This window comes from Cupressus sempervirens, chromosome 2, assembly GCF_028749045.1.
Source record: "Cupressus sempervirens isolate cs-2001-9-10 chromosome 2, ASM2874904v1, whole genome shotgun sequence".
Lineage (NCBI taxonomy): Eukaryota > Viridiplantae > Streptophyta > Pinopsida > Cupressales > Cupressaceae > Cupressus > Cupressus sempervirens.
The window spans coordinates 242,282,859-242,298,132 of NC_143119.1; the positions used below are offsets into that span (position 1 = coordinate 242,282,859).

The following is a 15,274-nucleotide window of genomic DNA, read 5'->3' on the forward strand; positions in this document are numbered from 1 at the left end:
TGATGAGTTCATTTAACCGAGCCCGAGAAGAAGAATGGGAAGTTCCCTATAACCTGCCTGCTAGATCTCAAGTAACTACTTTGAGGCAATGAGTAGATCACATAACTAACCATGTGTTTGAATTCTGTGTTTTCAGGCAATGAGTTGATCATCCCCGGTTCAGATTTAATAGAGGACCTAATTTGTGTTTTGTTCTTTTTATTCTGTCTTTTTCTTTTCTTTTTTCTCTGTCCTTTTAATGTTCTTTTTGTCCATTCATGTCTTTTTGTAAATTTTTGTTTTATTTTGATTTTTCATTATCTTTGTGTACAACATGCATGCTGGTCCTTTGTTTTGTTTTGTTTTGACTTTTCATCTTTATTCATTGTATGTTTTATTTTATTTTATTTGGGGGGGGGGGGGGGCGGGTTGGGGGTGTTTTGAGTTACATTCTTGTAGTAGAGCAAAAGAAAAGTTGGATAAAAGGAAGAGATAGAGCAAACAGGTGGCAAAATCTTCTTCCAGGTAATTCTCTATTATTATTTTTAAATTGTCATATTTCATGCACATACCATTATGTATTTGGCTTCAGTTTATATTTGTCTATTTATATTGGGAAATATTGAAACATAGAGGCAATCATGCCCTTAGATAGGATTTTGAAAATGATGTACCAGCATTGGTACTTGCACCCATGTTTACTGTGACATTTTATCCTGATACTTGAGTGACTAAATTCTAGATATATGGTTTTGTTGGCTTCTACAAAATGGAACAAGTATGAGTCTTTTAAATTTATTACCTTTATAGATTGAATGCCCATACTTCAGCATGTTTTCTTTTTCAAAAATTTCATTCCCCAAACATGCACATGACATGATTTTTTGATTTGTGAATCTGAATAACTTATATCTTACAACTAAAATAGCTGTTCATAATAGTTTAAACATCATTTAATTTTAACTTGGAAGAAGATCACAGATGATGAAACATACGAATTGCAAATGTGGAAAAATGTGAAAGATAGAGAGTTGGGGAGTATAATACCTGCCTTGTTGCCTACAGTCAAGAAGAATATGCAGATTTGAATTTGCTAATCAAAAAGAAATTATAAGTTCATAGAAGGTTGTTGTAAACAGAATTCAGGTACTAAATCAGCCCTAATTTGTTTTTCTTGTGATTGCATTTGTAATGATAATTGGAATTTTGGTTAATGTTATAAGAGCCTTGTGAGTTATAGATGAATCCATATCCTAAATGGAACTAGTATGAATCTTGTAAAGTTATTACCTGTACAACACATTTAGTAATGGAAACCTTTGAAAGGAAGATTTAATAGATTGATTACCCATACATCAGCAGGTTTTCTTTTCAAATTTCTCATTCCTCAAACACCGTACATGAGATGATTTAATATTTATTGATTTGCAAATCTGAATAGCATATCTTTACAAATAAAACAACTATTTATAACAATCTAAATATCATTAATTATAAACTTGGAAGAAGATCACAGATGATGAAACATATGCATTGTGAACATGGAAAGAGACAGAGAGTTGGGGAGGATAAGACCTGTCTTGTTGCCTACAGTCAAGAAGAATATGTAGACTTGAATTCACTAATCAGAAAGAAATTGTCAGTTCACATAAGGGTGTTGTAATAGCATTCAGGTACTAACTCAGCCATGTTTTGTTTCTCTTGTGACTGCTTTTGTAATGATTATTGAAATTTTGGTTAATGCTATAAGAGCCTTGTGAGTTATAGATGAGTGGATATCCTAAATCGCTAGTATCATCTTTTTGATACTTACGTTGCTACTTGCCAATCATTTTCTTCCCTTTACTCTATTTTAGTTATTCCTAGTTAATCTACTATGCCTCCTCAACAGTTCATTGATATCAATGGACATTCCACTGGGTTTCTAGTAAGTCCATATGTGCCTTGCTCTGTAGTTTATTGGCTTTCAAATTTTTTACAGAACATGCATCTCATCTATAAGAGTAACCTATAGTATCAATTGCTTTTTTTGTTTATACATAGTTTAATGAAGTGTGAAGTTTTTTTACCATTGGAATTTAATAATTTTGGATTCCTTATTATGGGAGTCGTGGTAGGTATGTTCAAGTTATACATTTTCATAAATTTGAAATGGCATACATGGATATGATTTTTCTTGATAGATCACAAGTAATCACTCTGAGGCAATGAGTAGACTGAAAAGTAACCAAGTGTTTGAATTCTATGTTGTCAATTATCTCTAGTTCAGATTTTGTGGAGGACTTAATATGGTTCTATTCTTCTTGTTTTGTCATGTTTTGTTCTATTCTTCTTCTTTTTGTTCTTTCTATTCTCTTACTCTTTTCTTTTCAATTTTTTCTAAGTAATTGTTTTGTTTTGTTTTTTCATTTTGTTTATGTACAACGTTAATGCTAATCCTTTTGTTTTGTTTTGATTTTTTTATCTTTATTTGTTGTATTTTTTTTGGTTTTAGTGTGTTACATTTTTGTAATGAAGTAGAAAAAGAGGTTGTTTACCGTATAGGGTAAACAGATAGTTATTGCATTCAGAGCAAAGTAATGAGAATCAGAATCGTATCGCCGAATCAAATCGTGAATCGGGGGTGAATCACCGATGAATCGGCGATGAATTGGCAAATTTGAAAAAACCCTTTAAATGTAGAGATTTTAACAATTTAAGACTTATTTCATGCACCCTTTATTGAATATAACTTAAACACACTATAACATCATCAAATAGAAGTTGAAACTTAACATATATAAACATGGAAGTTTGTGTTTACCACATGGAGTAAAGAGTTTTTATAAGACAGCTTCACATCCAACACCTACTCCAAGTGCTTCAAAGCATATCACCCCTTTGGAAAGGCTTGCTCTATTGTTCTCTCCACCATAGACACTCCATGCCTACAACAGCTTCAGGTCTCATCAACTGGCCAGACTTCCCACGACTGATAACCACAGTAACTAGGGGTCTAGGGGGCAACGCCCCCAGTGGGGTCGAGGGGCAACGCCCTCGCGAGGTCCTGGGGCAGTGCCCCAGGTGCGCTCCCTATCGCGATACAGGGTAGGGTCGAGAGGCAGCGCCCCCTCTACCAAGACCAAATTAGCACTCTGAAACTCACACAAAACTACATGGAACACAGTGTTTTTGTGATTTTCTTCTGATCCCAGACTCTTTCTGGGAATCGCTGATGTTTTACTACTTGATTATGTCTTTCCCTTCCCTTGGGCATCATCCGTTATGCATTCTAAACATTTTTTATTTGTCGTCATTTTTAAAAAAAAAAAAATTTATAACCTATGGTTCTTTTCTCTTCTCCTCTCTTCTAGTCATGCTTAACAATTAGAAAGCCCTTTAGGGCTATAACAAAGAGGAAAGGTAAAAAAGAAAGCAAAAAACATAAGTGATTTTTTTATTATTTCCAACTAAACATGCTTGTTGCTGCCAGCCGATTTTTGGCGATTTCTAATGGTGATTCAGGCAATTTTTTGAGTGAATCGCCCATACATGCGATTCAGGCGATTCACTTGATGAAATCGCCAATCATGATTTCTGACACCAAAAAATCGGCGTGCATGAATCTGATCGCTAAATCGACAATTTACGCGATTTCAGCGCGATTCTCGTTACTCTGATTCAGAGACTAGAGTATGACACAAAACAAGATAGTACTTTATTCATATAAGAAGAGTATATAATCACAAGTACAATGATGATTCATAGTTCAATTCAGACAATGTACATATATCTCCTGAAGGGGTGACTCAACTGTCATGCAACCTTTCAGACACTGACTAATCCTTTTAACTGTGTTTGGACTTTTGTTGACATCATCCCCCCCCAAAAAAAGAGTCATCTCTGGATGACAAAATAGAGACAACTAAATAACTAAGTACATCAAAATAAGACTAAGAAAAAGAAGGGTGTGTCCCTCGTGGTGCAGGTGTAGTAGCCTTTGACTATGCCCTTAGCTCATTCAATTGTGCCCGTAATTCGTGCACCTGCTGGGTTTGGGTGTTCGGATCCATCTTAACTTGCATCTGAATCTCTAAAGCTCTCTTCATCATCTCTACTATGTTCTAGACCTCCACCTCTTTGATATTCGACTCCATTTGTAGCAGACTGTTGGCCTACTTTGCTTCCTCCAATTGAGATATGAATGTTGCCTGCTCTGATTCCCTCTCTACAATGAGTGTTGCCTATTCTATCTCCTAAGCTAACTGGTGCATAGCCAAACTGGCTTCTACTACCACTAATCTAGTAGTTGTCTCCTCCTGAGCCCTCTCTGCTACTACCTGATCTGCATGACTCTTCCATAGAGCATAGTATGCATCCCAATACACTTGTGTTATCTCCTGTGTCAAGTTCTCCACTTGACTCTCTACCATTGGATCTCTAGCAGTCCACTCCTGCCTCATCTTTGGAGTCTTTGTGTGAGGCCACCCTCGTGCCTCAGAGCTTATTGTAAAGGTAGCTAGGCAACCAACTTGCATGAAATATAAAATTTATTCCAACTCTTGCACTATCGTCTCCAATGCACATGTCTACGTGGAAATTACTACTTGGAAGCCTTGAGTCACCATGTCAGCCAAGTATGCCTCTACATCCTCCCCTATGGTTGTGAATGGGCTTGATGTGGGCTGCTTCTATGTTCCCATCGCTATCTCTACTCCCTCTAACATCCTCTTAGCAATACTTCCCATCGGAGGTGGAGGTGGTAGCTCAATTGCACCAATGGAGTGACTCTCCTCCTCCGGGGCTATTGGATCCATCTCTTGGGATACTGTTGATGCGAGTTTTGTGTCACTACATAACATATTAGTAATTGGATGCTCGATACAGAATATCAAATACACAATTCCTCTCTTGAAAAGTTATCTCTCATGGGACATGAGTATAACTCCAATGTTCCTTACACCGTTGGATACTCGCTCAGTTTTATCAATGTGATTTGCTGGTAATCACGTAGGCGGCCTTACGTTTTCTTGTTTGAGAAAAATTTGGATCTTGGTGATAAAATGGAGATGGTGGTTCGGTGTGAATGCTAGATGATGTTGATGGCGCGATGATGGCAATGTAGGGTGAATGGCGATGGAAGGTGAGAATGCCGATGTTTTGGTTTACTTCTCTAACTAACCTCTTCTAATCATGAAATTTGGCTACTCAACTACTCCTACTCCTAAGAATGGAAGGTCAGCAGATGGACGGGGATCGAATCTAATGAAGGCTAACCAGCGGCCCTACCTCCATAGATGCAACGCTTCAAAGGAAAGTAAACTAGATCACCACACAAAGCCTCCCAACCAACCGCTAGGATGCTAGTGGCCTAGTGTTGACCCCTATCAAACATCTACCGAAGCTACCATGCAACTATCCATTTTATTTTACTCTTACTCTAACAACTTGAAATGAAATTGCTTCAACTTGAAAAGAAAATTTAACTATGTGGAAGTAGAAAACATGCAATAACACCCAATGTTCTTAGTCAACATGCAATGAAAGAGAGAGCACTTTGGTATTATTTTCGCAACAATTTCTACAACCCCCTCCCCCTTGACAAATGAGAGCCAATGGCCTTATATAGAGGTCCAAAATACAATGGACGGTAGAGATCAAAACAAGATCGACGATCCAGATTGGATCCAAAAACCCTAATTAGGGTTGCCACCCCATCGGCCAATGAGAAGATGCCACCTCATCAATGGACCAATGAAAAAAGTGCAAAAGTGGCAACCAATGAGAAGGCACCAAAATGGTGGCCAATCAGAAACAAACACTTGTCCTATTCTAGAAGAAAGAGAAAGTTGCCACTTGGACTTACATAAGATGATCTTCTAATATAATTCTTCCTTTTTCTTTTGTTCTTTTAGCTAAGGCAATGAACTTAGCTAGCCTTTCGTTAACTTCTTCCATAGGAGGACAAGGTGTGTGCTTCGCTCGGAGTTCTGCTGACTTTGCCACGTTGTTTGCTACTTGTAGTATCCTTTCGTGATCCTTCTCATATTCCTTTGCAAACCCAATAAAAGCATTGAGTGAGGAAAGGGTGTTCAGATGTTTCCTTTTGACGACAGCCTTTCCTAACTCATCCAATCTCGATCCAAATCCTGTCTCACTGACATCCTCCTCTCTAATACCCTCAAAATCAAGCGCCACCCCAACGTTGCTCATCATGGTCGAAATGGAAGTGTCGACGCTTGGGCCGTGTTGTGCAATCTCATCATGAATTTCTTCAAGTGTTCTGAATCTGGTAGTCAATGCGACATACCAAGATTCAACTATGCTCAATCCTCTCTCATCAACCAATCGGGCTCTTTCCAAATATGCCTCCGGTAGCCTAATGAATGCTTGCAGCCTAGGAATAACCAAATCCTTGATGGGAAGAAAATTCTTCCATTCCTCTTCAAATAATCTGAATTTGTTTCTAACAGTCACCAATGACTGGAATGTTGAGATGAAGGAGGGCAAGAAATTTCGCCCATCTTGGATTATATCATAGATCCAACCCCTTACTTCATGTAACTGAGCTGATACCTCTTCTGAATTGCTCCCACTGTCTTGAGGAAGGGCTGCCTGATGCAACTGTTGGATTGGCTGGCAATCTCTCCAATATTTGTTTTCGGCCTCCAACTTTACTATCTTTTCGTTTGCCTTCCTCAATCTTTCTCTGATTGATGCTATGCCTTCCTGAACCTCCTCACATTCCATATCATCTATATTTCTTCCCAAATTATGTTCTACTCTTTCGTACTCCTGGGCTGCAATCTCATCCGCTGCCTTATTGACTATTGGTATAGCAATCTGAACCCTTCGGTGACCATCACTGTGGCTTCTGATTACCCTTGCCACCGTATTTGCCATCTGTTTTTGGTTCTCGCTATCATCCTTTTCTATTAGTCCAAAAGTCCTCTATAGTGGGAACATGCTTAAATTCGCTTTCATGAGATGCCTTGATAAGACCAACAGGGTCGAATCCTTGCCTTGCTCTGTACCATCCTAGATGATAACACTCCAATTCCTTTTCCGCAGCCTCAAAGGCAGCCCGATTTGGGCAACTATCATTGCCAATTATAATTGAGAAGGAAACGCCTGTTTTCCCCTCATTCCTCATTACTCTATCATAGTGCTCAAGCTGCCTAGCCAATTCCATCAAAACTACCTTGTCGGGCGGGTATCTTGGAAGCCTCTTGGGACAAACTGTACTTCCTGCCACTCTAATGTATGTGAATTGCGGGAATTGGATGAACCAACTCCCAAACTTCTTAATCCTTGCTTCTGCTTCCAATGAAAGTCTCTTAGCAAGCGCCCCTTGTAATACCCTTACTGTCTTCATGGCGAATGCATCGCAAAACATCTTGTAATCCTTGTTATTGTGCAAATGAAGCTGTGGATAGCATTCATGCACCAAATATTGCCCCGGCCCATTACCAATCTCTCCTAAGGCCCTAAGTCCCGGACTCTCATACAATCTAGCAATTAAGTAAAACAGATAGGATCCCATGTAGAATTGCCTTTGGTTTTGAACTGTTCTAAGTTGCAACTCTAAATTTTCACTTATGATCCTAGCCCAATCAAATTTTCCTTTTCCCTTTTCAATTTCATCAATGAAGAAGTACATCCAGTTTTCGAATTGCATAGCTTGAGCTAGGCCCATGATCCGGCTGAGAAGAACAATGAGATCGCCATATTCCGGCTTGAAATCTGCCACTGTAAGCCTTGTTGATTTGTTAACTCCTTTCCTTCCTTCGTGTATCCAATTCCGCTTTAGATGTGAGAAGTAGGCCTCTTGGTTACCTTGAAATGATTTGGCCGCCTGATCCACCATTACAACTGTCATGCCCTTGCTCTAGGGAATATTAAATGTCTCTTCAATTGCTTGTTCGCCAATGTTGGCCAACACTCTCTTCCCTTCGCAAAAAATGATGGATTTACTGTCTAGATCAAATCTGGATGCACACTCCATAATCAATTTCGGACAAGGCAAAGTAGGAGGAAAAGCTGTTGCATGTACAATTCCGCTCTTGTATATCCTCTTTGCCAAGGGGGATTGTCCTTCCTTTAGTCTGTCCCTCATCCGTATCATGTCCATTGTAGCGATATTAGTATCGGTTATTTTCTTCATTTTCGAGAAGAAGGAAGTTTTGGGCGTCATATCCTCTTTGTCTTTCTTAGCGTTTGCCCTCTTGGGATTCTTACTTGCACTATCATCCTCCATGCTCGTCGCCCTATTACGGGATGGTAGAGTGGTGGACCAAAAGGCAAGAAGAACCAAGTAGTGCAATTCTTAGAAAAGAGCGAAAGAATGGATGTCAGCTTAAGCACTCCTTGCAACTCTAGATGATGACTTTCACCTTAACTAATAATCTTACAGCAACTTTTCGGAACCCGGGATATGACATCAAAGAATTACAAATCCCTTTGCAAATTAGAAAACAAAGCCTCTAAGCTTATCCAACACTTGCCTTCTATGCAAAAATCAAACTTTCATATGTATCTCTTCTCCCAACAAAATTGCCCAAATCTGATATAAAAATTGCAGCCCCTCTAGAAAATCAAAATTTTGTCTTCCACAAAATTCGACTCCCACAAAATTCGCCCAAGCATGAAAAAAATCTGCCCTTCCACAAAATTCGCCCAAGCAAAGAAGGAGCAAAATCTGTAAAATCTGCCACCTAGGGCACAAATCGCAGCCCACCAAGTGGAGCAAAAATTCCCAAAAACACAAAAAATCTGGCCCTTAGACAAATCGCCCAACAATGGCAATGGAGAAATTGCCCAAAAATCGCCAAAAAACTGCCTTCCACCAATTTCGCCCAAGTCTGGAAATCTGCCCTTGCTTCAAATTCACCCAAGCATGAGGAGCAAATGAATTGATGAAAATGAAATGGGAGGGGACTCCCTTTATAGCAGCTTTCACCTTCCTCCCAGGCTGGCCGACTTGGTCCTATAGAGGACAAAAAAACCAAAATTAAAGCTAAGTTAGTGGCCCACTTTAAATACTTTGCCAAAATTTTAATTTTCTAAAATGAAAACTGCACTTTTAATTTACTAATTAACCACAAATTGCAAAACGAAATTAAATGGTGCCTTGGGGATGCAAAAAAATTTTATTTAATGAGGGTTTGCTAATTAATACATCCTTGAAGTTGAATTTTGGCTAACCAAAAGCCATTTCTTAATATTAATTTACCAATTTCATTAAATACCAAAAGCTTTCAAGGCAAATTTAATCTATTAAAGCCAATTTTTGCAATTTTCCTCTAAATCGATTTTGCTAAATAATTAAAATTTTATGACAAAAAATAAAATTGCCTCTAGAGTAAAAATCGATTTTGCAATTTAACCTCATCTTACAAAATTAAATTTTATTTCACCAAAAAAAATAAGATTTTCCAAGAACCTAAGTCTAACGAAAAATTTCCTTATTTGAAAATCATTCAAATTTACAATTAAATCCAAATTTTCAAAAGAAGTCGTCTAAGTACAAAATTCACAATCTTATCCTGCCAAGTTGAAATCAATTTTGAACTTATTCGGCCTAAGGATAGAACTGATAGCTCTGGAAAATCAAGTTGAAACCGGGTCAAAAATACATCTAACCTTCTCCACTGGCCCTAAAGGCGATTAAAAAGGGGGTCCCCAAGAATTTGGGGCGATGTGTGAAAACCTCACAACATCTGACGACTCCACGGGTGAAATGTTCCTGAACATTTCGAGAAACAAGTAACTTAGAACAAAATCTCAGGATGGCCTATCCGCAAATCACTTAAGGACGAGCACTCAACAAGGGAAAGGACTCTCAAGTTGAACCTAAGCACTCTGACCATAAGTTACTCACGTGTGTGCAAATGGTTTATTCCCCGCTCGACAAGAAGTTGATAGTCTCTCAGATCCATTAAACTTAGCTATTATAAATATCCTTACTTCAAAAGCAACCCGGATAGAGCTCCGCTACCAGTCAGGCGTCTATAGCCCCGACGGAGTTATCGCTGTGGCACCACAATCACGGTTCTGCCTTTAGTGATTATCTTTATAGCACCGACAGAGATGACTGCACACCCTTTAACCAAATTTTATCTTTATTTTCACTTTAATATTGCCTTTTCTCTTTTCTCCTGATATTTTCTCTTTTTCTTCTCTCTTTTCAATCTTTTGTTTGGTTTGCAGGCAATGAAGCTTGCGGAGGGTTTGGAAGACCACAGTGGCACTGAAGCAGGTGTATGATTTTTACTAAGTCCAACTTCACTTTAAAACACCAAGAACTCAGAGCAATTAAGTGTGAGTAGAATGTTGTAACCATGTCAAAAGATAACTTAAGAACCTCTATAGAGTCTAACCCAAATTTAGTACAAGTCCTACCATAGACCAACGACTAAACACATTCTTTAATCTCTGAACCTTGTTAAATGCATTCGAGAAATGAACAAGACAGACTCCGTTTTGTCCCAAAAAAATATAAAATCTACACACCTCGCCCATGAGTGATAACATAGAACCCTCCTTTGCACTTGCAAAGGTCCAAAACCAAAACTACTCTCCGACTGAGGGAAGCAAAAAGATCTCAAGTCAAATGACTTGATGCAAATCAAATTCAAGCTCCCTCAAAACACCTAAACTAAGCAACTAAAAGAAAACTACTCTAAACAATTGAAAGGGAAACTACTTTAACCCTTGGGCCAAATGGTCCAAGACAAACTCTATTCTAAAGAACTGAAAGAAAACCTAAACTAACAACTGAAAGCAAACCTAAACTAACTATGTACAAAGGGCTCCGGACAGAGTCCTAGGCTTGGAAATAATGCTTGAGGAATTGCCCATTGACGGGCAATGGGACATCTCCTCCAGTGAGTGTCTTGAGTCTAAATGCATTATCTCCAATGATCTCAGCAATCTGGAAAGGACCTTTCCAAAGTTTGTCGAATTTATTATGTTGTCCTTTCTTTTCATAGGCTTTGTCCCAATATAAGACCAAGTCATAAATCCTGAAGGCCTTGTTTTGTGCTTTTCTGTCAAACCAACGTTTTACTACCCCTTGATGTTTTGCAAATTTTTCCAGGGCTTCGTCTCTTTTCTCATCTAACTGCATCAGTTGAGTCAACCTGACTTGGACTCTGTCTTCGTTCTCATCATAGTATTCCTGTATGAACCTTAAAGTTGGAATTTTCAATTGAATTGGGAATACAGGGCCTTGTCCATAAACCATATGAAAAGGAGTGATCCCTATGGACTCTTTAACTCTTGTTCTATCTGCCCACAAAGCGTATCTCAGTTGTGTGTGCCAATCTTTTGGGTTCCTGTCTAAAAGTTTTCCAATCACAGTCAAAAGGTTCTTGTTTGTGGATTCTGCTAGGCCATTTCCCTGGGGATAGTAACCTGATGAAAATTTTAAAATAATCCCGTGATCAAATGCCCATGTATGAAATTTCAAAGAAGTGAAAGCAGAACCATTATCACAAACAAAAGCAGAAGGACACCCAAACCTGGTAGTGATTCTTTCCTCTAAAAATTTGATAACAATCTCAGCAGTGCAATTCTAGAAGGCTTGTGCTTCTGACCACCGAGTATAGTAGTCAGTTGCGGTTAGAATATACCTGTGTTGTGCTGAGGAAGGTGGATTGATAGGACCGATGAAGTCAAGTCCCCACATCGCGAAAGGTCTCACCTCGATGATTGGCCGCAGAGGCATTGCCGGATTCCTTTGTCGTTTTGCCGAAGTTTGGAAAACATGACAAATCTTTACGTGCTCGTGAGTATCCTTGAACAAAGTTGGCCAATAATATCCTGCTCTTAGTATCCAATGTGCTGTGGCCAAGTCTGATCCGTGTCCTGTTCCCCATTTATCATGAAAATGTTCCAAAATATTTCTGGCTTCTTCCTTTCCGACACATCTCAAATATATCCCTTCATGATTTTGCTTGTATAGTACTGCTCCTTGTAACATATATCTTCTGCTCTTGAATCTCAATGCTCGCTTCTGTACTGGATTCAAATGTGAAGGGCACCGATGATTTAACAAATAGTTGGTTATGTCCTGGTACCATTCATCGGGATGTACATCCTCCAATTCATAAACTTGTTGCACAAGTCCAGGCCCCTCTGATGCCATGGTCTGTGCCAATTGTTGTCCTCTAACCAATTTCATTGGTAGGATTTCTATGTCATATTCTTGGATAGTGGCAACCCACTTGCCTCTTCTTTCTCCAAGCTCACTCTGCATCAGTAGCGTCTTCACTGCTATATCAGGTACAATTGCACGTACTTTACTTCTCAAGATGTAGTGCCTGAATTTCTTCATTACCTTCACCAAGGCATAAGCTTGCTTCTCCACATTTGGATAATTCAATTCAGCTTCTCTGAAAGGTGCACTCATGAAGGCTATCGGGTGCTCTTCATCTTCTTCATTCTTCTGTGTTAAAATAGCCGCGCATGCATGATCAGAGGTGAAAGAATATATATTGAATGGCCTCTCATAATCTGGACTCACTAGAACTGGTGCATTGATGATAGTATGTTTTATCTCTTCAAATGCCTTCTTAGCTACTGGAGTCCAATCCACTTTTGCATCCTTTTTCAACATGTCATTCATTGGCTTCACGATCTCAGCAAATGAAGATATGAACTTTCTCACAAAGTTGATCTTTCCAAAGAACGATTTGAGCTCCTTCTTACTTCCTGGCATGCCAAGTTTGGAAATTGCTTCCACCCTCTCTGGATCTATCATGATACCTCTTTCTGAAATTATATGCCCTAGCAATTTACCCTCGGTGACTCCAAACTTACATTTCTTCGGGTTCAGAGAAATTCCATACCTACTACATTTCCTGAAAACTTTCCTCAAATCCAGAATGTGATCTTCTCTGTTCTTTGAAAATATGGTTATGTCATCCATGTAGATTATAATGCACTTGTCTTTTAAGTCCTTGAAAGCATAATCCATGGCTCTTTGAAATGTTGCGCCTGCATTGATCAAGCCAAAAGGCATCCTTCTGTATGCAAATGTTCCCCACTTCGTGGTGAAAGCCGTTTTTAACCTATCTTCTTCTTCGACTATCACTTGATTGTATCCCGAGTATCCATCCATAAATGACATCATTTGGGCTCCATTTACAATTTGCAAAACCTCGTCTAGTGATGGCAATGGATAATTGTCTTTTTCTGAGGCTCTGTTCAAATTTCTGAAATCTACACATAGTCTTATCTCTCCGTTCTTCTTCCTTACTGGGACAAGATTGGCGACCCACATTGAATGTCTCACTGGGAAAATGATCCGCGCATATAGCAACTTCTTTACTTCTTGATATATCAATGGTTCTAACAAAGGATTGACTGGCCTCTGCCGCTGCCTGAATGGCTTACTCCCTTCCTTTAGTGGAATTGTATGTGTGATGATAGAAGGATCATATGTTTTCAAATCTCCATATCCCCAAGCAATTACATCTGGGAATTCCTTCATCAAACTCAATATATCTGCCTTCTCCTTAGGTGTGCAAACTTTCCCAATGTGAACTATTTTGGGACAATCTTCTGTCCCCAAATTAACCTTTTCACACTCATCGCCCCTTGTGGGTTGATACTGCATTTTGTGGAACTGGTCCATGTCAAATATCCTTTCTAACTCAATAATCCCCTTTGGAATAGTATTTTCTTTTAAGCTCATAATTCCTTCTGCATCAATCTCTGCTTCTTCATCCACTTCACCATCTATGATTTGCGTTGTGAAAACATCTGAATTGGTCAAGAATTTGAGGATATGTCTATCATCTTCAAACACTTGGAAATTCTTGACATTGTCTGGTACTGATGGAACCGATGCCAACTCAACTCTGAATTTCTTCAAACCATCCAACTTAATTGGTGCCAGCGAGCTTGCAGTCTGTGTGAGGGCATTTGCCACCTGATTGTTCGCTCTATAGCTAAACTTGATATTGAAGGCATCGAAGTCCTCTATCAAATCCCAAACCCTGTTTCTATATCTCTTCAATCTCTTGTCATAGCAGGCGAACTTCTGTTTTATCTGTTCAATTATCAAATATGAGTCCCCAAGAACATGTAGTATTTTGGCACCTTTCTTGATAGCGCATAACAATCCTAAAATCAAAGCTTCATATTCTGCCACATTGTTAGTGCATGAGAATTGCAATCTATGTGCCTCTAAATATTTTGTCCCTGTTGGGCTGACTAACTCAAATCCGGCTCCAGCTCCTTGTTTGGTTCTGGAACCATCGAATCTTAGAGTCCATACTCCATTTCTTTCTAGATGCTTCTCCTTTTGGAGACTCTCCGACTCGTCTATTTCATCATCTTCTTTTATTTCCGCACTGGGTGGTGTAATTTGGTTCTTTGTTTCACCCATCATGTTGCTTTCTGCTTCATCAACTTGTTGAATCTCAACCTTCTCTCCTTGTTGAATCTCAACCTTCTATTTACCATGTTGATCTTCTCGTTTTAGAGCCCTTGGTATTCTCTTTTCCACTTGTTCTAAGGCTACTGTACACAGAGAGCAAGATAACTCCGAGTGGAATGCATTGTGAATTCTGCACCAATTGGGTAATAATAAGTCTCTTACTGGTGTTCGGTTACCCAACTCCATTCCTTGTTGCACGGTCCTAGTCACGAAATTCTTGAAATTTTCAAACATGCCTTCACCCTCATCGGACGAAGCATCTGGATCTGACTCAATCAGGATCTCAGTGGAATCCCTTCCTTTGCTTATGATATTCATTGTCAATACTTCTACTTTCTTTGGTCTGTAGGTGCTCATATTTGTCTCCACAAACAATATTTCATTTGACTCCCATTTTCGGTCACTGTCAATCTCAACCTTGGGGTGCTATCAATTCTAATTTGATTCGCCAAACCTTTCCATGGGAGCCACATGTGGGAGAAGTCAGTAGCCATATATCCATTCAATTTTCTAGCCCAATCTCTCCCTAGGATCAATCCCTAGGTATCGGCTACATCAACTACTGAAATGTCTACCATGTTTTCCATCCTCGGATCAGATGCCAACTGCATATGTATATTGTGTAATTCTCCTACCACTGGCACTTTCGTTTTATCCAATTGAGTAACTCTTATGTTGGAGTCCAAAGGCGTGATTCCTAACCTTCTGCAAATGTTCAAAGGCATGACGTTGCTTGATGCTCCTGAATCTATCAAACAATTGTGAAGCAACTTCCCGAACATCCTTATTGACAACAAGAATGGGGCTGGTTCCTCTTTCCCTTGATAATATACCACAGGTGTCTTATGTGCTTGCTTTGGCTTCACTCCG

General features: G+C 39.2%; 1 protein-coding gene across 1 annotated transcript; it reads right to left on the reverse strand.

The window, feature by feature from the left end:
• Positions 1 to 10,783: 10,783 nt before the first annotated feature.
• On the reverse strand, positions 10,784 to 14,761 carry LOC149571943 (uncharacterized). Its single transcript, XM_089815751.1, has 4 exons — positions 14,567 to 14,761; positions 13,109 to 14,416; positions 11,592 to 12,862; positions 10,784 to 11,294 (listed from the first exon to the last, which is right to left on the reverse strand). The coding sequence occupies exons 1-4, from the start codon at positions 14,759 to 14,761 to the stop codon at positions 10,784 to 10,786; spliced, it is 3,285 nt and encodes a 1,094-aa protein (XP_089671877.1).
• Positions 14,762 to 15,274: the final 513 nt, after the last annotated feature.

What these genes read in the sequence shown, in the direction of transcription:
- LOC149571943 (XM_089815751.1), bottom strand. Translation starts at nt 14,761, where the DNA reads ATGAGCACCTACAGACCAAAGAAAGTAGAAGTATTGACAATGAATATC. An exon ending in TAGACGAGGTTTTGCAAATT is followed by an intron (nt 12,863 to 13,108) that starts GTAAATGGAGCC and finishes ATATTTTCAAAG; the next exon opens with AACAGAGAAGATCACATTCT. An exon ending in CCTTCCTCAGCACAACACAG is followed by an intron (nt 11,295 to 11,591) that starts GTATATTCTAAC and finishes ACTTTTAGACAG; the next exon opens with GAACCCAAAAGATTGGCACA.